The following is a 26,397-nucleotide window of genomic DNA, read 5'->3' on the forward strand; positions in this document are numbered from 1 at the left end:
GACCCCTGCTTTTTACAATATACATGCTTCCATTAGGAAATATTATTAGAAGGCATGGAATTAGCTTCCATTGTTATGCTGATGATACCCAGCTATATATTTCATCCAAACCAGGCGATACAGCTCAATTAGCTCGCATAACTGAGTGTGTTGAAGAAATAAGAGATTGGATGACCCATAACTTTCTGCTATTAAATTCTGATAAAACGGAGATTTTGCTCATCGGCCCAAAAAATAGTACACAGAAGCTCCAGCAACCAGCCTGCATTTAGACGGTTGTTCTGTAACTACTAGTTCAACGGTAAAAGACCTGGGAGTTATTTTAGACAGCAACTTATCTTTTAAAAATCACATCAATCAAGTTACAAAAACAGCCTTCTTTCACCTTAGAAATATTTCTAAGCTAAGAAATATGTTATCTATATCTGATGCAGAGAAGCTCGTCCATGCGTTTATGACCTCTAGAATAGACTACTGTAATGCATTACTAGGTGGATGTCCTGCATCATTAATAAACAAGCTTCAGTTAGTTCAGAATGCCGCAGCAAGAGTTCTTACTAGGTCAAAAAAAAATACGATCATATAACCCCAATCTTATCGTCCCTACATTGGCTTCCTATTAAGTTTCGGATAGACTACAAACTACTGCTACTCACTTATAAAGCACTAAATGGTTTGGCTCCCATGTATCTATCCAGTCTTTTAACACGCTACAATCCGTCACGCTCCCTGAGATCTCAAAACTCTGGGCTTCTAGTAGTTCCTAGAATAGCAAAGTCCACTAAAGGCGGTAGAGCATTTTCACATTTAGCTCCTAAACTCTGGAATAGTCTTCCTGACAGTGTTCGGGGTTCAGATACACTCTCCCAGTTTAAGTGTAGATTAAAAACATATCTTTTTAGCAAAGCCTACACATAACACACATCACACACATCACATCACAACCTTGTGCTCCAGAATATATGATTACATGCACATTATCAACTTGTGCTGCTAATATCATGAACAGCAGCTACGCTAATTCCTCTCCACTGCTTCTCTTTCTCTCCCCATCCCGAGGCATCCTGAGGTTTGGCCAGCTCCAGTCACGTCCCACCTCGTGAAGATTATGGACTATGGATGATCATGGAGAAGTAGATGCCGAGTGTTTAAAGGCCCTGGCATGGAGAAGCTGATGCTGGATCTATGATGATCACAAATTGTTCTGTATTGTTGAAAGATTTATGACCAAACTCTTGATGTCACCCATATGAGGATGGGTTCCCCTTTGAGTCTGGTTCCTCTCAAGGTTTCTTCCTCATATCATCTAAGGGAGTTTTTCCTTGCCACTGTCGCCACGGCTTGCTCATCAGGGACAAACGCACACCATTCACCTTCACTGTTGTTTTCTGTAAAGCTGCTTTGAGACAATGTCTGTTGTGAAAAGCGCTATACAAAAAAACTTGACTTGACTTGACTTGACTTGTTGATTCTCCACAGACTGGGGGGGGGGGGGGGGGGTTGTCTTGTACTTGGTGATGTTCCATTGTGATGCTGGGTCATTGGCTATTTTTTCAGCTTTTCAGAGCTTTTCATCCAATATATGGTCAAATATGATCTCCTTTGTTAGTTTGTTCCTGGCCTGGTTATACAATAGTTTATCCCCACTTCTGTAAGCATCCTTTTTGCCATGAGAAAGCTGTTTGAGTTTCCCAGTAAACCATGGTTTATCATTATTGAATGATACAAATGACCTGGTAGGAATGCACATATCCTTGCAGAAACTGATGTATGCAGTTACAGTCTCTGTGAGCTCGTCCAGATCAGTGGCTGCAGGTTTAAAAACACTCTAATCAGTGCAATCAAAGAAGGCTTCTAAATCCTGCTCTGCTTCATTAGTCCATCTTTTAGACCATCCTTAGTACAGGTTTACTTGAAAATCAGATTGTTCCTGTTGGTTGGTATAAGATGAACTATGCAGTGATCAGAGAGCCCCAAAGCTGATTGTGAGACAGAGTGATTTGGATCCTTTATTGAGGTGTAACAGTGATCCAATATATTACTGTCTCTATATATTATTGTCTGTATTTTGGCAGTTCACTGGAAAGATTTGCTTTGTTAAAGTCTCCAAAAATGATTACAAGAGATTAAAAAATCATCATCATAAGCTTAAAAAATTGTAAGTCAGACCATTCTAACTCAGGAACTACCCGTATCAACCATTTTTCAAGTAACAATAGGTCTCATTGATTAATCTTTTAGTAAAGTTGTACTTGGAACTAAGGATTTCCAAAGATTTACAAATGTTTCAGAAACACTGCTTGTAGTAGTTATGTAGTAATGACTACACATCTCCAAATGTAGTAATGACTACAAAGAATTCTAAAGAATTCAAGGGCAATTTAGTGAGTATAAAACATTTGATCAGGGTAAAGCTGGACAAACAATGTTTTTTTTTTTACACAAATCTCACAATTATGGCAATAAAATATTTATTAATATATAATATTAATAATAAAATACAAGTAATAAATTGTCTATCAGCTAAGGCATTTGTCTACTTTCATGGTGCCATCTCTAAATGATCAATTTTATTGAAGTTAATTTATGTTATGGGTTTGTTGGCTTACTTTCAAACGTAGCTAACAAATGAAATCAACTGGTTTTCACAAAACGTACCCTTAGTTTGTTGCCTAAAGAACGAGTCTTTCAAAGCATTTCTATGAGTACCTGTGTACATATACACTAATATGCTAAATGCTATAAACATAATAACATGTAACCTCTACAGTATTTTCGATAGGTTTACTTACACTCATGAAATTTACACATTGAGTGTTTTTTTCCCTAAATACCCAAATTCTTGTTTAAATGTTTATATTAAGATTTATAAATAAATCGGTTAATGAGACCTGTTGTGTATAACAGATAAATTCAACCAAACAAAATTAATGCAGCTGAGCCATTGTAGCATGTGGGCTACCAGAGGCACACAATAACCTTCTATCTACCTTCTAACTACTAATAAGATGAAACATTCTTCTAGGATAAAAGTAATGTCACCCTACAAATAGAAAAAAAGAAATCTTATCAAATAACACAATACATAGATTAACTTGTTGTCCAGCATACCTTCACATGGACACATAAACAAGCACACTAATCCTTGTTTTGGGCCTTACATGATAGCGAAAATATGAGGTTTAGCAAACAAGCCCTACTTATTTCTGCTTACATGATTACATGTCCACGTTTTTTCTTATCCTGTCAAGTGCTTGGTGAAATAAATTCAGCTAATTTATCCAGATATGGCAAGGAGCAGGCAAAAATCAATTGGGGAAATAGCTTCCCAGAGTAACTGCAGTCACCATAGAATTCCCAGTGGCCATTCAGGCTCTTAAATATATGTGCTGTCATGGGACATGAACAAATTACCCTCGAGACACGGGTTTCAAATACACCCCAGAATGCACTGTAAAAAAAAATAGGTCAAAAAAGGATGATTCTTTCACTACATGCTGCAATCATGGCTTGGGGTACTTTAATAAATATATTTTACTGATGTAAGAATTTGTGAAATATTTATTTTCTGTCATCTTAATGCTACAAATTGTCATCACATAAATTGTAGCCTTTGAATGGTCTAACTGGCCACAGCACTCATTTGCCTATTGAGTTTTGGCAGGTTTTGACCAATGACCAAACCTTTGTAACCATGCATTATTAAATTATGGATTATGGAACAGTCGAAGATTCGATGCTTCGAAAGAAGAATCCTGATTCGACTACAAATCTCATAGGTGAATCTTTGCAGAAGTGTTATGAAATGACAATCCTGCCAAAATATGATCAAATATATGCTCAATGTCTGAGTTCACATAGATCTACTGGTTTTCTCCCAATAAGTTCATATACAGCCTATTATGATAATGCTGTAAATAAAAATTAAAAAAGTAATAAGCTTTTAATTTTAACATGCGTGAATAAATCCAACCAACCCTGTGACAGATTTGAGTTTCACTTTCTATGATCTGTGACACAGAAGCATATTGGTGGCAGGGAATACATTTTTTAACAATGTCTGGAATATTTTGTAAAGGTATATTCTATAATAATTGAATTTTGTAAGTTAATTTTTCATTGTTTTTCAGGGCATTGATGTTGCATTATACGCTATACATGTTCACACACGATTTAATTTGATTTGCCAACATGTGTAATGCAGATTTTGTCTGCAGTGTGGCCTTGTGCTTATTTATTTGTTATTTTTTAGGTTTATTGACCCAAAATGTTTCTATAATTTTTCTTCTATATCTTTGTGTGATGTTCTGTACATTGTGTCTTTAAAATGTTATGAGGCATCGTTTTACCAATGTTTATGCACATGCACTTTAAAATGATAAATGAAAGACATTGTCATTTACGTCTATTACTTGCCAGGGATTTTGGTCGCTTTATTATAAAGTCTGTGTGCTGTGTTTGAAAGAAAATAAAAATTGTTTTACTCACTTGTTGACTACATACACACAATTCGACTATGAAGTCGACTAAGTGCAAGACCTGACTATTCTGATTTGACTATGTAAATTTACTATGTAAATATTTAGTCAATTATTCTGATATTTAATTTCAATGAATATTAATAAATGGACTGTCATAATTTTTAAGGTTTATAGTTAGATATAATGTTGTGAAACATATATTAGACAAATTAGTTCCTGTAAGGCTTTACATTTATAATATAGGTCATTCCCTCACTAACATTTTCTTTCTTTTTTCTTTGCAAACCTCCCCCCCCCCCCCCCCGTCTCTCTCTATCTATCTAAAGAAAAAAACACAGCTCGCCATTTTACAGGGAAGCCAGAAAGTGCAAACTCATCTGTCTTGAAGACGTGCTGGGAGACTGTTGCATAAGTGTTGCTGATACAAACTTCACCAAAAGCATCAAAAACATTACATAAAATATAAATGAATAATTAAAAAAAAAAAATTTAAATAAAATATATATATATATATATATATATATATATATATATATATATATATATATATATATATATATATATATACATATATATCCCAGCACATCTTCAAGACAGATGAGAGGTAGATGCGCCTCATAATGTAAGTGAATAAAAAAAAAAAATATATATATATATATATATATATATATATATATATATATATATATATATATATATATATATATATATATATATATATATATATACAGTGAGGAAAATAAGTATTTGAACACCCTGCTATTTTGCAAGTTCTCCCACTTAGAAATCATGGAGGGGTCTGAAATTGTCATCGTAGGTTCATGTCCACTGTGAGAGACATAATCTAAAAAAAAAAATCCAGAAATCACAATATATGATTTTTAAACTATTTATTTGTATGATACAGCTGCAAATAAGTATTTGAACACCTGTCTATCAGCTAGAATTCTGACCCTCAAAGACCTGTTAGTCTGCCTTTAAAATGTCCACCTCCACTACATTTATTATCCTAAATTAGATGCACCTGTTTGAGGTCGTTAGCTGCATAAAGACACCTGTCCACCCCATTCAATCAGTAAGAATCCAACTACTAACATGGCTAAGACCAAAGAGCTGTCCAAAGACACTAGAGACAAAATTGTACACCTCCACAAGGCTGGAAAGGGCTGCGGGGAAATTGCCAAGCAGCTTGTTGAAAAAAGGTCCACTGTTGGAGCAATCATTAGAAAATGGAAGAAGCTAAACATGACTGTCAATCACCCTCGGACCGGGGCTCCATGCAAGATCTCACCTTGTGGGGTCTCAATGATTCTAAGGAAGGTGAGAAATCAGCCCAGAACTACACGGGAGGAGCTGGTCAATGACCTGAAAAGAGCTGGGACCACCCTTTCCAAGGTTACTGTTGGTAATACACTAAGACGTCATGGTTTGAAATCATGCATGGCACGGAAGGTTCCCCTGCTTAAACCAGCACATGTCCAGGCAAGTCTTAAGTTTGCCAATGACCATTTGGATGAGTCAGAGGAGTCATGGGAGAAAGTCATGTGGTCAGATGAGACCAAAATGGAACTTTTGGGTCATAATTCCACTAAACGTGTTTGGAGGAAGAAGAATGATGAGTACCATCCCAAGAACACCATCCCTACTGTGAAGCATGGGGGTGGTAGCATCATGCTTTGGGGGTTTTTTCTGCACATGGGACAGGGCGACTGCACTGTATTAAGGAGAGGATGACCGAGGCCATGTATTGCGAGATTTTGGGGAACAACCTCCTTCCCTCAGTTAGAGCATTGAAGATGGGTCGAGGCTGGGTCTTCCAACATGACAATGACCCGAAGCACACAGCCAGGATAACCAAGGAGTGGCTCTGAAAGAAGCATATCAAGGTTCTGGCGTGGCCTAGCCAGTCTCCAGACCTAAACCCAATAGAGAATCTTTGGAGGTAGCTCAAACTCTGTGTTTCTCAGCGACAGGCCAGAAACCTGACTGATCTAGAGAGGATCTGTGTGGAGAAGTGGGCCAAAATCCCTCCTGCAGTGTGTGCAAACCTGGTGAAAAACTACAGGAAACGTTTGACCTCTGTAATTGCAAACAAAGGCTACTGTACCAAATATTAACATTGACTTTCTCAGGTGTTCAAATACTAATTTGCAGCTCATACAAATAAATAGTTTAAAAATCATACATTGTGATTTCTGGAATTTTTTTTTAGATCATGTCTCTCACAGTGGACATGCACCTACGATGACAATTTCAGACCCCTCCATGATTTCTAAGTGGAAGAACTTGCAAAATAGCAGGGTATACAAATACTTATTTTCCTCACTGTATATATATATATATATATATATATATATATATATATATATATATATATATATATATATATATATATATACAGTGAGGAAAATAAGTATTTGAATACCCTGCTATTTTGCTATTTTTGCTATTTTTTTTTTTTTTTTTTTTTTTTTTTTTTTTTTTATTTATTCACTTACATTATGAGGCGCATCTACCGTAAAGTGCCTGCTATAGAAACAATAAAGGAATACAGTGAGCTCATTATTAATAAAATGAAGTTCATGTTACAGACGGAACTACTGTCAGAACCATGCTGTTATACAAAAGTAATGTAGACCTTCTGACCAGTCCAACTTAAGAATTAAACCGCATTGCTATATAATTTTCCATGACAGCAGCTCTGACAGTAGTGCAGCTGCAAATCACAGGTTTATATTAATGTGTTCTTTATAACGTGTTATCATATCCTTAGTATGAGTTCAGTCACAGAGTCTTCTATGGTGAAACATCTATATAAATGAACATTTTTGTGTGTAATTGCTGATTTGGACAAGTTTGCTGTAAAGAGATGTCTAGTGCCAGGCCTTTTGCAACAGTAAAGCTTGTAACTATAGGTTTAACAATTTGGAAAGGGTCTGCAGAGTCATATGCCTTGTGGTTTCTCTGCAACATTCAGTAGGTACTTTGGGTCTTATATAAGAGAGTATAAAATGCAGTTGACTGTTTGTTGCTGCTATAATGTAAGTGATATAATGTTAGTAACAGACTTGCCTTGTAGACATTCCACTGCATTAACTGCATTAAATGTAAACACGTGAATAAAAGCTATGGCACGCCATGGATTTTTTTAAATAATAAAAATGATAATTCTAAACAATTGTAACTATGGCCAAAGTGTAGTGGTACCATACCACAGAGTCTTAGTATTTTATTAATAAAATATATATGACACTGATTGCTTTATACCGTACTTGAAATGTGGTTAAAGAAGTGTGTGTGTGTGTTACAGGTTATTACAGGGGTGGTTCGAGGTCTGCAGACAGTCTGCAGACAGGAGTCCACATAATACAATCGTCTGTGAATAGTCACAGTTTCTAATTGTTGTTTCTTCTGAGTTCAGTCATGAAGAAAAGGATTGATCGAAAAGAGGCAGGGGGTCAGAGCCGACATGGCCGAAGAGATGAAACAGAGCTGCATTAAACGTCTCCTCCAGTCGATGCGATGGAGAGGATAATAAGGTTACTCTGGTTCCTCTGGAAGAACAGAGTCTAATTCTGAATCTAATTCTATTAGGAAGGAGCAGCCTGGAGCTCGAATCATGCTTTCATTCCCTCATCTCTCACGTCCACATCCACACCCTGAGAACTGCACAATCGTGAAGCCCTCGACTCAAGCGTTTGTTTGAATTTGCTAATTAACTAGACGGCGCCTTTCTCACCACCGTTATTAGTCTCTATTAATTATCAGCTACTGTCATTATACTTATGACTGTTATTATCCTCCAACCAATTACACCAACAATGCTTGAACCGCACCCCAGCATTTGCCCGCTGGTGGTATCGCCATGACGATGCTAAGGGCGGGAAGAGGCACAAGGTCATTCGTCAGCAATGAGTGATTCTCTCCACGCTGTCTGTCATGGCAACCAGCCAAATGGATGCAGAGATCACACGTGATCCAGAAGTAACTCTTTGCTGCATCTTATAAACAACAGCATTTAATTAAGTTTGGATGTAAGCCAGTTTTCGCATGCTCATCATTTTCAATACTCTACTTCGGACAAAAGATTTCTGCACTCCCCTTTGATCCCCAACCATAATCCTATTTTTCCATGTCCCATGTAATCAACTAAAGGATGCTTAAAAAAACAAAACACTTTGGCTAATGTGTCCTTCTATGAAAAGTGGAATTTCATGTGTCTGATTTGGCTGAGAACACTTTGTTGGACAAGAACAATTTGAGGATCCAAAAATAGTATACAAATCACATACAGACATACATTCATACACATACAGTAAGTAAAATATATTCTGACAGGAAATACAGTTCTATGAGCGATAGAGGTGTGCAAAGACATTATGTGTAATATATATATATATATATATATATATATATATATATATATATATATATATATATATATATATATATATACATATATATATATATATATATATATATATATATATATATATATATATATATATATATATATATATATATATATTTAGTTATTTATTTAATAAATAAATAAATAAATAAATGTAATTTATCTGAACTCATGTTATGGACAAAGGGAGACACAGAGACAGCACCACATTACAATGTCGCATCACTTTTCCTGCAGCTATTAAAGCTTGTGACCGCATGCACCGCTGTGGTCAGTAGGTTTCCCATCACCCATCTGCCCTGATAGTGGGACAGTTGCCAAGGCAACGATGGCTCCCAACATCACACAACTTGCCACTTGGGACCTTGGAACGGCCTTTAGCCTTCTTCTCCGCTGTCATTTTGGTTTACATTTATCTTTAGCACGTGCAGAGGTGAAGCAACAAAACAAATGAGGCAGGAAAAGCGCATGGACCACTTGAAACTGGAAGGCTCCCCAAAAACCTGATCCTTAAACATGTCAAAACGCATGAACCTACCTTGCTAGTGGAACCTATCTCATACGTCTGTAACTTTAAGTGTAAATGATTGTGTAATGTTAAAATAAATAACTTAACATTCAAAGGCTGAATAGGAAATAAAAGAGAAAGATATGGAACAGAGTAGGGAGATTTATAAATTAAGGATAATAATAAATACAATATTTTTGCTAAGGAAGCACCAAAAACAAATTCCATGCAAAAACTCCTCAAACTCACTAGTGATTTGTAGAGCTGCTTCTGCTGCCTCAGTGTGGCCACCTCAAGCGTCAAGGTTCGATTTGTCTCCTCCAGAAGTCGAAAACGGTTCAGGTTGGACAGGTGAATAGGCAGGACCTCGTGTTTTAGCTGCGGGAAAAGATGGAAGAAAATTGTATAGGAGAAATGTATTGAATAATTATGGAGGCTGTCAAGCAGGAATGCATCAATAAGAGCTAAATGAGCATGCCGGTCTAAGAAGCCCAAGAAGCCATAGATCCAATCCAGAGCCTGAGGCTCAGATGTTCATAAAACCAAACAGCAGCAATCAGACAAAATCAATTTTCACAGGAAAAGTCATTGGGATGGGTTAAGATGCTACTGTGGCATACCACATGCAGAGTCATGTCCGAGCGTTTTCACTGCTGCTTACCGACTCTGCGACACTGAGACACTGTGCTGCTGCCAGAAATAAAAGTGTGGGCGTGCTGTAGCTTTGCTTTGGGAATGCTGCACTCACAAAACCCACTCCATTTTCCACCCATGTCCATTACTGATCATTTATTCATGACTATTATTCGGCTGTGTCAAAAACGCTGCCAGGAGACCTTCGGGAAAAGAGCGCACAAGCTTCAAAGGGAATATAGGGAATAGAGCAAAACATGGAAACAAAAAAATCGAGCTATTTAAATAAGTATACAGACTGATTAAAACCAGAACCTGCAGTGGGAGAACATCCTCCTCTGGCCAGAACATGTAATCACATGTTTTTATAATGTTATATTATAAGACAGTCTTAAAGTCTCAGAGGAGTAAAAACTAATAAGTTATAACTAAAACTAGTTGAAATAACATGATTGAGTATAACTTAAAAGAAAAATGTGGTCAAATGTGACTAATGTTCTAATAAACATATACCTAACAATAGAAATTGTAAATTCATTAAAAAGTAAATATAATGTATAATAACTATATAATATTTATGGAATATGTTTTTTTGTCTCTGGGCTTTATAACCACTAGCACTGCTTTGATTATTTTGCCATAGCCCTATTCTTATTCCTCTATTATTTTTCTATATCAGTATTCCATATCAAATTGAGAACTATTGCAGTTAATGAACTGGTTTTTATACACCTAGTTACTACACATTTAATGCTGTGGAACATTCTTCAGAACAAATTACCTCCTCTTATCACTTTATATAGCCATAAGCAAATGGGTTCCTTTCAGTACCAGACCCTAATTTTTCTCTCTCAAGAAGATAATAAGGAGCAAATAACCAGTAGCTTGTCATGTTATGGATATTTATAAGAAAGTGTAGTGTAATTAAGTCTTTTCTGTGCCTGGAAGAATTAAATTTCCAGCCTTACCTCTGTTATAAAGTGCTAAACCTGGATACGTCTTCCACAATTTTTAAGTCACCATCTTCCTACACAATTGTCAGTAATTACACATTTCTCTATGTTAACAGCTGTTGAAGAAAATTTATCAACACCTTCTACATGATAAACAGCAACATGCATTATTATTGTTGTTTATTTTATTTCCATTTTATTCATATTCATGGTGTGCAAGTTTTTTTTTTTTATTACCTCTACTGCCTATACCAATTTATCTCACTTTATTCATTCGCAGTCATTTTCTAACTTTTTAATAATTTAAGTTTGCACTGATTCTGCATTATAGTGAGTTGAGTTGAATTGTCGTTATTTATGCAATAATAAAATGAATAATCAAATCATTTACTATGTATTCTAATAATCTGATATGCACATTATTGTGTTGAGTTACGAGCTAGAAAATTTTCCCTCCGGGTAAATTTGTCCGAGGTGCAAAAAAGGTTGGGGACCAATTGCTTTCACCATGACAGGGAAGTAATGAACCACAACGGCACCAAACTATTTTCCATTCGCAAAACCCTTTCACAGAAGAGACTACAGATTTGACAGATTTTTTTCAACTTTTTGGTGTGTGTATGTGTGTGTGTGTGTGTGTGTGTGTGTGTGTGTGTGTGTGTGTGTGTGTGTGTGTGTGTGAGTGTGTATGTGAGCTATCCTACATAATCCCAGCAAACTCCTACACCACGCTACAAACACTCACAAGCCAGGCAGCCTGTTGGTTTTCCAGTTGGCAATTGTGCAGCTCTAAATCATCACACCAACCAGCAAGGAGGCAGAGATTGAGCCAATGAAGCTAGCTTCTTCAACACACAGCCAATTACACATTTATCAACTAACAGTTCAATCAAAAATGCATTTTAAAACCATTCACTCCTAGCAGTTAAACAGCTGGTTAGAAGCTAAATCAATACATTCATTTGTTGACACTCTTTGTTGCATTGCAATAATGTGACACTGCAACATTTCATGCTTTTTAGAAAGGAACAGGGTCGTGATAAGTAAGCATCTGAGGCATCTCAGTGATAGACAGTATATGTTCTTTTACTGAAGCCCTAGCTATGTACAATCACAAAATTGCTTTCTCCTTTACTCCATCTCAGGTAGTGACATTTTTACATTGTACAGTCCCTAGTTGGAAAAACATTCTTCTGAAAATTGCCTGTCACAAAAGTGCAAACTCGCACAAATTCCACTTGAATAAATTCCTCCTGTTTTTACCTCATCCTAGGGAGGGGTGGAGAAAGGAACAGTGCCCAGGAAGACACACCTACGAACAATGTTTACTGCTACATGCCCCTATGAGCCCCCTGGGAGTGGGGCATATGCATTCTAGAGAGCATTTATTTGGACAAGCACAAAGCCAGCACAGGATGAGTCAGCAAAAATGTAGTCATTTATATATAAAAAAAAGTGCAAAAGTTTTAAAAAGGTGTGAAGTAGTGCTGTAAAGTAAAAATGCTTTCAAAAATATATATTGTTATATAATTATTATAAATGCATTATAATTATAATAAATATACAGTATATATATATATATATATATATATATATATATATATATATATATATATATATATATATATATATATATATATATATATATATATATATATAATGTTTCTTTTTATAAAGTTACAAAATGCAATTATACAAACCTAAACTTAATTATAAAAACTTAAACTTAATAACTCAAACTTAAACAATTCATCCGCTTCCTTAAAGTCAGGGATTTGTAGTATCGGAATTCAGGTGTGAATAACCAATTATACTATGCAGGTGCTAATAACCATCAATTTCATTTGTATCTTGAAACACAATCATTACCTGAAACAGAAACAGCTGTGTAGAAGACTTAAAAGATCTTTCTCAGAGGATTTCTGAACAGACTGGGGGTTTAAGATGTGCTATTCAAACTATTTTAAGGAAGCACAAAGAAACGGGTTATGTTGTGGATGGATGACGCAGTGGTCGGCCAAGGAAACTTAATGCAGCAGATGAAAGACACATCATGCTTGGTTTGCCTTTGCAAAGGAAGATGTCCAGCAGTGCCATCAGCAAAGAACTGGTGGAAACCATTGGGATCCAGGAACACCTATTTACTATCTGGAGAAGTCTTGTCTTCAGGTACACGCATCTACTATCCACATAGGTCTTCTTCATGAAAGAATTGCAGTAAAAAAGCCATACCTCAGAGACCTCTTCTCTCCTCACACTGCAACACGCTGTCTGAGATCCTTCAGCACTGCTTGACATGTACCACCTTCTCTCAGGATGAGAGGTAAGTATACTTCAAGGCTGTTCTCTGTTCTGGCAATGAGATGGTGGAATGAACTTCCCCTAGATGTCCGAACAGCGGAGTCCCTAGCTATCTTCAAGCGACGTGTGAAGACCTACCTCTTCCTGAAACACTTAAACACTTAAAAAATAAAATAAAAAAACCTCTAAACAGAGCTGTAGGCTGACTTATATTAAGTTGTAATCTAGCGTACCAGTGTAGATTTACTCATTGCTAGAGACTCAAAGCACTTTTGAACGTCGCTCTGAATAAGGGCATCTGCTAAATGCCACAAATGTAATTGTCAATGTATACCTCAGACGTAGAAACAAGGCTAAGCAACTCGACTACGTATGAAAAAATCAAACCCGGGGTACAGAGCATTGGCAGCACATGCTCTGGGATCATGATTCAAAATGTGAGTTATTAGCAGGCTGTAGCAGGAGGCAGTTAGTTTGGAGTTGAAGATTTTGTTGTAGCATTTTGTCCTCAATGCTGAAAAAAACAGGCAAATACTTATTCATCATGCAACACCATGAGGGGGACTTTAAATGCATTTTGCAGCAGGACATCAACTATTAAATATAAACTATTAACACTTCCATTTTTTAAACCATTCTTACTTTACAACATTTAATCACACTTGCCTAAAACTTCTGTACTGTACTGTATACATATATACAATGTAGGCAATGGTTTGTGAAAACCTGACCATTATATTCAATTGTGCTTTTTAAACATCCTATTCCTCATTTGCTCTTATAATAACCTCCACTCTTCTGGGAAGATGTTCAACTAGATTTTGGAATGTGCTTGTGGAGAGTCATGTTTGTTTGCCACAAGTGCATTAGTAAAATCAGGTACTGATGTAGGGTGAGGAAGCCTGGGATGGAGTCGGTGTTCCTAATCATCCTAAAGGTTTTCATAGGGTTGAGGTTGAAACTCTATAGCAGGCCAATGAATATCCTCTACTCCAACATATATAAACCATATCTTCATGGAGCTCATTTTGTGCACAGGGGCATTGTCATGATGAAAAAGATTTGGGTCTCATAATTCAAGCAAAGAAAAACATTTATTTCCATCAGATCCGAAGACATCCTAAATAATTGTGTGCCTCCAACTTTGTGGTAACAGTTTGGGGCAGAATCACATATAGCTGGAAAAAGTAGGGTGTGTCAATACTTTTGTCTATTTTGTGCATCACACTGGTGTCAAATGACAGACCAAATACTATGAGAATCATAAAAAGAATCGAATAGAATAGAAAATTTGCATACTAAAGGAATGTCTCCTTAGGAAAAAATAGCAAAAACACCCCATCAACTTGATATTTCACTTGGGGTACTTCCAGCTCCTTCCCCACGTATGAAAATCAAACGAACATGGCCACACACAGTGTGAACAGTGTAAAGTTACCCTTCTCTTGCCTTTAGATCAGTTAATATACAGACACAGTGCTTAGTTAAATCTATACCAGTGAGCAAACTATGAGAAACCATGTTTTTTTCTACAGATGGTAAAAGTGTAAAGGTGTGAGAGACGTTCACCTCACAGTAGCCCATTTTCTGGACAAACAGCTCAGCAAAACCTATGCATGCGTGATACTACTTGTCCTGATCCTGCAGTAGCATTAAAGCATGGCAATACTGAGTAAAACATTCTGCATAATGTTACATATTTAATGCTCAGTATTCAGACAGACTAATCACCACCATTTAATTCCCTATTTAATTAATAAATCAACTTCATAATGGAATGATTAATCAGATATATAAATAGTTGGTAGTTGCAGCCCTAATTTTCTTTAAGCCACAATTAACCAAACACAAAAAAAAACTATCAAAACATTCTTTAGGTAGAATATCGTTTACAGTTTTTAAAGTTGCTTTTCTTAAGTTGATGCATTTAATATAACAAAAGCTAAAGGATGTTTTGGTGTATAAATCCTAGCAGATGCTATAGAGGAAAAAAGTGTCTTATATCCCTGAAAATACGTTTAATTACAGGCAAATATTTGTAAAAGGACTGGGTTCAGACTCGTCAGTCGCATTGGTGGTGAGCCATCATGAGAACAGACTGCAGCAACTGTGAAGCATGGCTACAGTCCACACACAAACACACACCTACGCACACACACACACACACACACACACACACACACACACACACACACACAATTGCCAATCTATATAATAGCACCTGTACAACAGGTGTGAGTTTAACTAGTTATAAATATAACCTGAAGGGCCTCCCTCTCTCTCTCTCTCTCTCTCTCTCTCTCTCTCTCTCTCTCTCTCTCTCTCTCTCTCTCTCTCTCTTTCTCTCTCTATTTCTCTCTCTTTCTCTATCTCTCTGTCTCACAGTCACTCTGTCTTGCTCTTTCTCTGTCTTGCTCTCTCTCACTGTCTGACTCTCTCTGCTGTTTACAGGACATGCTTGGACTTTTCTTCTACACCCAAATCATCCCAATTAGAGCTACTTTATTGAGCATTGTGTATTTTTTTTATTTATTCATCAATATTAAAGAAGGTAAAGAAAACCAGAGAACCCAGAGGAAACCTATACAGACACCTGGGACACACACAGAGAATAATACCAAGCTTAAGATTGAAGCAGGGACCCTAGAGCTGTGAGACAACCCTACCTCATGCAGCGCCATGTCAATTATACAGCGTTATGCATTTTTAATAGTAAATGTGTTATACATATTTCATAAACAGCCGGGTAATTATTAAAACCAATCACAAATATTGTACACATATGGAACCTGTTGTGTGCAACTGACAGCTCTTGCAGAAGCAAGTGGGTGTAAGAGGTGGATGGGTGGGGCCTGTCTCCTAATGACAGGAGAGGTTGGTGTAATGTGCATCCCTGCAAAAATAATGAACAAGAAAAAGGGGTAGAAATGTAGGTTTTGAAACCTAATCAGCTACTTGTTATTATAACTGTTGTGCATTTCTAAACGACTGTTTCCCCTTTGTAATATTTTTACATCAGAAGTGAAGGAGTCATTGGAGAAACATTAACCCACAAGCCCAGTGATGACTGCACCCCCGCAGTTAAATCCCTCACACACACACACACACACACACACACACACACACACACAGCAGCTAAGATGTGTGTGCGCGCGCGCGCGCGCCAGAGGCTAAGGAGGGGCAGGTGCATCATCGTTAACATCTCAGCATCTCTTTCTTACACACACACACATATCTTAGCAGTGCAACAGCTAGCTAGCACCTCATGCACATTCGAGCACATGCTCACCGCCTCCACATTGTAACAGCGTGCGTGCGTGTGTGTGTGCGCGCGTGACTGCGTGCGTGTGTGTGTGTTTCACGGTACCTACCAAGGTTGAAGCTTTCCCTCTTCTTTTTCAACCCCTCTCACACTATCATTATCAGCTGCAGGCGTTGCGGCACCGTGGCAATGACGACATGTCTACGATTTGTGTGTGTGTGCGCGTGTGTGTCCAGACCACTGCTGGGAGCATCTCCAGGCTCTCGTGGAGCCAAAGCATGGAATTACTCACGCTTTCTCTCACTCTCTCCAGCCTCTCTCTCTCTCTCTCTCTCTCTCTCTCTCTCTTTCTCTCTCTCTCACACACACACACACACACACACACACACACACACACACACTATAATATGCGCATGCTCGCATTCGCACGCCTTTTGCCATCCCTTTGCGCGCGCGCGCTCACATACACACGCACACACGACTGGTACTGATGTAGATACCGAGCTGAACCGCATGAACAGCAATAGATACAAAGTTAAAAGAAAGTTACAAAAATGTAAAATAATAAAAGCAAACTGTTTAATATTATTTTGTTTTCTGCATTTAAATATTTGTTTAATAAATGAATTTGTGAATACCAGATAAACAGAGTAAAAATAAATAATAAATCATTGTATAACATAAATCGCAAAATTTCATTCACTCAAACTCAGTTTGCTAGCAATAACTTATTTCTATATATCTGTATACCATCTGTATATACATACATTGTGCATAAAAATACTATTTATATCTCATATTTAAAATTTGTATATCTCATATTTCATTCATCTTCTCCCGCTTATCCGTAATTCGGGTCGCGGGGGCAGCAGTCTAAGCAGATTCCCCAGACACTTCTCCGTGTCCAGGGATCGTGCTGTCAAGGCCCCCGCCTTCGACTGCTGCCCAATCCTCTCAGCACTGGTCCCTTACGGTCCCTCCTGCAGGTGGTGAGCCCACAGGAAGGCGGCCCCACGTCGCTCCGACGTCACGGTCCTTGATTTATTTTTCTCGTAACGGTCCCCTGGAGCATAGAGGGTTAAGGGCCTTGCTCAAGGGCCCAAGAGTGGCAGCTTGGCGATACCGGGGCTTGAACCCCTGACCTTCCGATCGGTAACCCAGCGCCTTAACCGCTGGAGCCTCCACTCCCCCCCTATATCTCATATTTCTATACATATTTTGTGCCTTACACACATCTTTCTTTCAATTAAAATTTCTCTAAATTTCAAAAGTTTGGACACACCTTCTCACCTTCTTTACAATTTTTTTTTGTATTTTCAATACTGTACATAATACTGTACACATCCAAACTATAAAAGAACACATATGGACTTATAAATGAACTTATAAGAGTGTTAAACAATCCAGAAAATGTTTTACAAAGTAGCGACGTTTAGCTTTGATGACAGCTCATGGCATACTCTAATCAGTTTTTAAGGTAGTCTCCTAAGATGGTTTTCAATTCACAGGTCTGTTTTGTCTTTAAGTGCTTTAGACCATCAGTTGTCTTGTGCAGAGGAAAGGGTGAGTACAGAGTCAATAGCCCTATTAGTGCAACTATTGTACAAATACAGATTATTGCAAGAAACACTCAGTTACGTAAAAATCAGTCCATCTCAAAGAATCTCAAGAACTTTAAATGTATTCCCAAGTGCAGTTACCAAAACCATCAAACGTTTTGATGAAACAGGCTCTTATAAGGACTGACCCAGGAAAGGAAGACCAAGAGCTACATCTGCTGCAAATAATGACCAGATTCAGAAATTGACGATTTACATAATGTTTCTTAGAATAGCAGACGTATATCAACATCCACTGTTCAAAGAAGACTGCATGAGGCAGGTCTTCCTGGTCAAACTGTGGAAAAGAAACCATTACTTTGAAAGAAAAACAAGCAGAAGAGACTAGATTGGTCCAAGAAATGGACATTAGATCAGTGGAAAATTTTCATTTGGTCTGTTGAGTCCAACTTTGATATTTTTGTTTCTAGCCGCTGTGTCTTTGTTAGACGTACAGAGGGTGAACAGATGGTTTCTGAATGTGTGGTTCCCACTGTGAAGCTTCGAGGAGAAGGTGTTCTGGCATGGGGGTACACTCCAGGTGACACTATTGGTGATTTAGACAAAATTTAGGCACACTTAACCAGCATGGATACCACAGCATTTTGCAACATGCCACCTCATCTAGTTTGCACTTAGTAGGACCATCATTTGGTTTTCAACAGGACAATGAAGCCAACCACACATTTAGTTTATGTAAGAACTAAATGTCCAGAAAGGAGAGTGATGGAGTGCTGCATAAGATGACCTGTCTCCATTATCACCCGATCTAATTCCAACTGAGATGGTTTTGGATGAGCTCGATTGGAGAGTGAAGGAAAAACATTTACAGGCTCTCAACATTTTTGGGAACTTCTCATGACTGTTGGATAACCATTCTAGGTGACTACATCATTAGGCTGACTGAGAGAAAGCCTAAAGTATGCAAAGCTGTCTTGATAGCAAAAGGTGGCTACTTTAAAGAATCGGAAATCTAAAACATGTTCTGGGATATTTAACATGTTTTTGTTTACAGCATAATCCTATACATGTTCTTTTATAGTTTGTATGTCTTCAGCATTAAGGTGCAATTTTGAAAATGCTTTATAAAGTTGGATCAATCTATCTGTCTTTCTAACTAACATTTAGTAAAAACATTAATTTATTGTAAGACAACAGTGGCTGATTTAATAAGCTAATCAAAACATTATTTTGCACTTTATTATTTTTAAAAAGTGCAATCCCGGCATGTTCATGTTCCACAATCTTGGCAGTCTCTCAACATAATGCCAGTCTCTTTTCACCAGCAGTTTCACACCATATGATGAGATGTATGTGTATATATATATATATATATATATATATATATATATATATATATAAACATAATCAATTTAAAGATTAAAAAGTGCGATATTATCATTATCGAGTTACAGTTTAGCGTGTAGGGAACACTGCCACTTGCGAAAAAAAAAAAAAAAATATATATATATATATATATATATATATATATATATATATATATATATATATATATATATATATATATATTATATATAAAGCAGTCACAGACCAATTTAGCAGCGCCTTTTACAGTCTCGCCAGTGTCTCATCAATGCAGTGTCATATCTTCTTATCAGTCACTCACTGATTCAGCATTCTATGACCATCTCACCTTCAGTAGTGTCACATTGACTCAGCAATCTCACACCATCTCACATATTAGTAAATACTGATTCCATTAGAAGCGGAAATTGGCTAGCAAACAAAAGAAAATATATGCTGTAATTAAAAATATCTAATAAAACAATGTAGAGTTTACGAATGCTGTTGTGTGTGCTTTGAACTCTTTTATTTTAGTTATCTTATTTTTATGATAGTCATATTACTTGGTGCCTTCTGCCTTCTCATTGTTAGCATCATAGCCAGGAAATGATACACCAGTGGTAGATTTAAAAAGCTGTGCAATGACAGGAAATAGGTTGAAGGGCCAAAAAAAAATTGACATTTCACCAAATTGATTACAATGAAAGTAATGAGCCTTGTTTAAAATGTTAGAAATAGTAAGCACAGATATTTGTGTAAAAAATGGAATGGGTGAAAGTAAAAAGTTTTCAGAAAAATAAATAGTGGATTAAAGTACTAATACCAGAACAATCAACTTAAATACAGTAATGAAGTATTCCTACTTTATTACTTTCCACCTCTGGGGTTCATTGATGGGTTAAATTCCCTGTTCAGGTGAAATTAAATCTTTCAACACACATACACTTGACCAAAATGACAGAATTTGCATATTCAGCACTTGTCCTTACTCTTCTTTCACCTTGTCCCTATTTTCCTTTTCCTCTAATTTATCTCCTTCATCTCCTGGCCTACAAGGTCATGACACATGGCCTGCTTTTTGCCAAGTTAATGGGAATTTAAAAGAGAGGACAGAGGAAATGGACACCAGATCTGCTGGTGTTTATCTCACATCACATCAAAGATCTGTGTGACATTAAGAGGGATTACTGAGACACAGCAGCAGGTACTGAGGCTATTAGTGTCTTTTTAATGCTGAAAAGGAACAGATTCTACAGGGATCGTCTCATCTATAGTCTTCTTCTTTCTGTTGCCTGGCAACCGTGGTAGAGCTCCCACCCTGAATCCCACCACCAGCAAAATACACACACACACACACACACACACACACACACACACACACACACACACACACACACACACACACACACAAACAGACACAGTGCAAACACATCAGTTTAAACTACCATGTTAATTTCCAGTGGAGACGGAATACAATACTCACAGAGGTCGTGATTGGACAGCACACTGCAACCACACCTGCTGTACCTCTTGGAACACAAGGTCTTTCATTGGACGACATCATTACTCGTTTCTCATCATCGCTCTGTGGTAGCTGGTGGTTTCTGGCTGCAAACTGCATGTTAGTGGGCACACTGGCACCACCTTGTGCTTGACTTCTGATGTATCAATTGATAAAATTTACCTCATGTTCCAGTGGGGTTTTTTTAAATACATTTTTAAACCCATTAAATAAGCAGTTGATTGACTGACCACTTCTATTAGAAAGAAGAATATGACATCTTTTCATCTCAATTTTGTAGATGTTTAAAGCAGTAGATCAGCAAACAAAAATTAAATGTGCATAATGTCCCACCTGCAGTTACAAGGTTAATGTATTTAATAAGCAATGTATTATAGCTTCCAGTTTATCATCATCAAATCAAAAGAATACCAAAACCAATAACACAATTTTCATTTTTACAGTTTTGTAAAAAATACCAGATAAGCTCACCATCTTAAACTGATAATATGAAGGCTATACGCTTCCATTACTATAGAGGTAAAATAAATAACAAAAAAATGTGTGACCCGTACAGACTGACCTTCTCTCTGGCTCGGGCGTGACTGGTGTTCCGAGCTGCAATGAGTGACAGCTGCCTTTGGATCCACAGCAGCTCGGTATGAGACTGCTTCAGCAGCTCTTCCACATCTCGTCTCTGTCCCCGCATCTTCTGTTGTTTACATACAACATATCATTATTAGTTTAAAACATTCATATGCACCACTTAAACAACAACAAAAAAAAGATTTAAACATACACAGGGTTAAACTATTTGCATGTTTCAGAAAAATAACCCTTTTAGCATAATAAGAATACAAAAGTCTTAAGCAAACTGTAATTACAATTTAGATTATAAACAAATACAGTAAAAATAAAACTGATTATTTTTACAATAATGTGTATTACAGCACATTTCAAACATTCCTATCCTAAGTGTTGTCCAAAACATTCACTTTAATGAAACATTTGTATATATAAGGATGTTGAAACAGGATGTTGCATCATGCAAAGTTTTAAAGATATCGTGGTATTAACTAGTAATTTTAAATGTATGATCCCCATTTATGCCCCCAAATTATAGTTTGACATTAAATTATTAATTAATAATAGTCTTTTAAGAACTTTATACAATATTTTTAAATAATCCATAATATTCTTTTAATATCCATTTTAAAGTGGAAATGAATGCTGTTAAAAGTCCATGAAGCAAGTTGGTTCCTGTTATACAACAATCAGTTCTGGTCTACTAATAAAAAGCGTTTCATGAGTGTCTATATTTCCTGTAACCTCACTGGGATGTTTTAATTTGTTTTTCTCTCATCTTTGTTCACAATGTAAAATTCCACTTGAAATTTTAGAATGGTTACTACAGTGGAGTTAGCAACATCATTATTAAACATAGGAAATACGAGGCGGTATCAAAAAGTTTCAAGACTACTTTTGTAACATGCCAACAGATGGCAGCACAAGGCTGGATGCACAGTCACAGGGTGCACCGACCTTCAAAAGTCTGTGTGCCAAAAGACATTGTCCTGTGTACAACATAGTGCTATTCTGTGTTAATACCACATCTGCTATTCTGACCATATGCCCACCCTGTCACACAGTTTTTTTGCCAGAAACAATATGATCTCACTTCCGCCCCCTCCCTACTCGCCTGATTTGGCTCCTACGGACTTTGCCCTCTTCCTAAAGATGAAAATCCAGCTCAAAACTTGCCTGTTTTGACACCATTGCAGAGATCCAGGACAAACAGCAGAAGGTGCTTGACACGCTTTGAAAAGAAGACTTCCAGGACACATTCCAGAAGTGGCAGGCATGCTGGGAGGGCTGTATTACTGTGCAAGGGGACTATTTTAAAGGTGATAGTGTGTAAACATAGATTATAGATTTTTGGGGTAGGGAACTTGGACTGCAGGCTCACATCCTGTATGCAGAATAACCACTCTCTGTGCAGCATTGCTTTTTTATTAATATATTATAGCAACTATAGCAACATTCTTTACTAGCTTTTTTCTTTCTGTTTTGAAGAGAGCACAACGGAACTTGTTATTTATATAGTAAACACTAAGTGTAAACTTTTCAGTCTGAAAGATTCCCATTCCCAACGCCTGCAGCAACTGTCCCGCTCAACAAGATGGGGCCGCAAGATGATGCCAAGGCGGTCCTGGAGCTGTTCGAGCATGTGGCCACCGCCGAGCAAGGAGCAAGTGCCCCGCCTTCTGCCACTCTTTTCCAGAGAAACTGCTGGCTGATCGCATACTGGAATCCTGCACCCTAAAGCAGGCAAACCTTCAACTAGTTGGATGGCCTCTGGAGGAGCCCAGACAATGTTTTTTCTCCCTTACAATTTGTAAGGTCGGCCGGCCATTTGCCTTCGCTCAACAGCTCCACACCGCCTGCCAGAAGTGGCTGCTGGACAAGGACTAGAGTGGCAACAAGATCTTCGAACTCGTCATGTTGCAGCAGTTCGTCCGCCGTGGACGGTGGAGTGGGTCCAGTGTCAGTGGTGAATAAGGCGGTTCAGCTGGCTGAAGACCACTTGGCAGCCTACCCAGGGGCCGGCGAACCCTCTGATTCTATCTCTACCTATCTTGCGTTACTCCCCTTCCACTTCTCGCTTTCCTTCCATTCCCCTCCCTCAGAAAGAGGGGCCAATCCCTCCGAATATGCCATTTCCCTCAGGGATTTCCTGCTGGAGCAGACATAAGACAAAACCCTCCAGCATGCCTTTGATCAAATGAAAGTAATCGATGGTCAGCGAGTCCAGCCAGACATTGTACTTTCCTACCCAAATTTCGCAGTCATTAAAGCTAATCTGTACCAAGTGACATAGGACACTCGGAAAATTAAGGAAACAACCCAGTGGTTGGTCCCGAGAAAACCTTAGACCGCCTAATGGCCCAGGCGATGTGCGTAGATGGTGTGCGGCATGTCACAAATGTCATCTGGTGAACCCAACAGCCCTCCCAAAAGCACCATTGCGCCCATTACCTTTAATCGAGGTCTCCTTCAAGAGAATTGAAATGAACCTTGTCAAACCATTAGAGCGGACTGCACGAGGGCATCGCTTTGTGTTTGTTTTGATAGACTATGCAATGCGATACCCAGAAGCAGTGCCTCTCCACAACATCTCAGCACGTAGTGTTGCGGAGGCACTCTTCCGTGTTGTCTCCTGGGTTGAAATTCCGAAAGAGATCCTGACTGATCCGGGCACTGCCTTCATGCCACAAACACTCCACAAACTTTACAGATTATTGGGGATTAAATCGATTTGTACTAGTGTCTATCATCCTCAGACCAGTGGCTTAGTGGAGTGATTTAATCAAACCATCTAAAATATGATTTGGAAGTTTGTGAACCAAGATGCATGGAACTGGAATAAGTGGCACAAGCCCCTATTATTCGCAGTACAAGAGATCCCGCAAGCCTTCACGAGGTTTACCCCTTTAGAATTTTTTATACGCCCTCAAGCTGCGTGGAGTGCTCGATGACCTGAAAGCAAAACTCCACAACTTGGGCCAACTAACACTGGGGAATCTCATATTGCTACCCGCTAGGAGCTCTAAACTACTCGCAAAATGGCAAGGCCCCTCTTAGGTCACACAATGAGTTGGAGATGTTGACTATGAAGTTTGGCACACAAATAGAGGTGATGTGAAACCAGTGCCTGTGTCTCTAGTGATGGTGGTCCCTGAGAGGGAGGAGCTGAAACTGGAGGTAGGTCCAAATTACGCATCAAATACACCCCAGTCCCCCGTGGAGACCACCTCTCTCACCAAGAGCACAGGTGGGGAGGTTGCAAAAATAGTTTGCAGATGTGTTTCCCCCAACCTGGATGAACAAACTTCATAGAACACCATATTGAGACGCCCCCAGGTATAGTGGCGCGCAGTCAAGGCTATGCTGGACATAGGGATAATCAAGAAATCCCACAGTGATTGGCGCAGCGCGATGGTCTTGGTTCCCAAGAGTGACAGGTTGGTCAGATTCTGCGAAGCCTATCGAAAAGTCAATGCAGTGTCTAAATTTGACGCGTATACAACGCCTTGCATTGATGAACTGCTTGATCAGCTAGGCACAGCATGCTTTTATTCAACACTGGATTTAACCAAGGAATATTGGTGGATGCAGTTGACTTCAATGTTCCATAAAAAAAAAAAAAATCTTTTCCACTCCATTCAGTTTACAACAGCTTGTCACACTTGCATTTGGCATTTCCAGGGCCCCAGCAACGTTTCAACGATTCGTGGACCGAATTCTCTGACCCCCCCATTAAGGAGTATGCTGTTTGACCACCTCCAAGTGGTCCTGAGAACCTTGAGGAGGGCAGGACTCACAGCAAACCCAAAGAAGTGTGCAATTGGGTGGGTGGAAGTACGGTATCTGGGTTTCCACTTGAGTCATGGGCAGGTGCATCCCCAAATAAATAAGACAGCAGCGATTGAAATAAAAGGAGGGAGGTTGAGTGCTTCGAGAGACACAAAGAGATGTGTGCGTGCATGAGAAAGTAAAAGTAACCAATTAAGAAACCTGGTTCTGCCAGAACTGATTGCTGCCTTGCTGTCCTTCCTTGCTAGCTTCCCCTGAACCGTTCGCTTTCCCACACAATGTTTATGTAGACTCTTCTTGTTTTCTGTAAAAAAAAAAAAAAAAATCTCAAAACACACAAATAAATAATTAAATAATCCAGTGTTTCTTTTTTAAATATTTGTGGCATTTCCATATTCTTACAAATATAGAAAGTATTCTTTTTAAGTATTACTAATTATTATATTATTATTTTTAAGTATTAATAGTATTATTAATTATTTTTTCACATGGATTCATCTGAAAAATATTTAAAACATGGAACAAAAAAATCCAGACAGTGATTAGGAAATTTTACATTGCAAAACCCTTTACTGAAATAAGTGCATACCTGTGTGATAAATGTGCCACTCCTTTGCTTCGGCTTCTTGTCTCAGTTAGACTTTTCAGTCCTACATCTTCTTCAACCTCACTGAAGAGTTTTGGGTGCTCATGGAGGTGCAGATGCAGGCCATTATTGAGATTCTTACCCTTAAAGTATAACCAGATACAGGGGGATAAACAGAGATGTGCTTCAGGAGCTCATTTCACCCTGTCTGGTATACTTTGTTGTGAAGACTTGTGTATGTACATCTCTCTTTCTTTCTCTCTCTCTCTCTCTCTCTCTCTCTCTCTCTCTCTCTCTCTCTCTCTCTCTCTCTCTCTCTCTCTCTTCTCTCTTTCTCGCTCTTTAACTCTTTCTCTCTCTTGCTGTGTGGCCATATGTCAGAGAGGAACGAGATACTCACACAGAGATATGTTAAAAATAAAAAGAGAATGCCAAAATGCAAAAAATCTTTAGAAAAAGGTGCAATATGATTCATATAGGTATG

General features: G+C 38.1%; 1 protein-coding gene across 4 annotated transcripts in view; it reads right to left on the minus strand.

Moving 5' to 3' along the window:
* rimbp2a (RIMS binding protein 2a) overlaps window positions 1–21,641 on the minus strand; it is a 72,602-nt gene extending 50,961 nt beyond the window's left edge. For 2 of the 4 annotated variants that reach the window (XM_083565022.1, XM_083565020.1), the window contains exons 1-2: window positions 16,659–16,964; window positions 9,650–9,778 (exon numbers count right to left, since the gene is read on the minus strand). Coding sequence is in view for 2 of the 4 variants with exons in the window: in XM_083565018.1 (XP_083421144.1) it covers window positions 9,650–9,778; window positions 20,936–21,016 (210 nt within the window). In the remaining 2 variants the exon portion in view is untranslated. Of the gene's footprint in view, window positions 1–9,649; window positions 9,779–16,658; window positions 16,965–20,935; window positions 21,068–21,536 lie in introns of those variants that run through there. The other 2 variants (XM_083565018.1, XM_083565019.1) reach the window with 2 other exon arrangements.
* Window positions 21,642–26,397: the final 4,756 nt, after the last annotated feature.

This window comes from Silurus aristotelis, assembly GCF_946808225.1.
Source record: "Silurus aristotelis genome assembly, chromosome: 16".
Classification (NCBI taxonomy): domain Eukaryota; kingdom Metazoa; phylum Chordata; class Actinopteri; order Siluriformes; family Siluridae; genus Silurus; species Silurus aristotelis.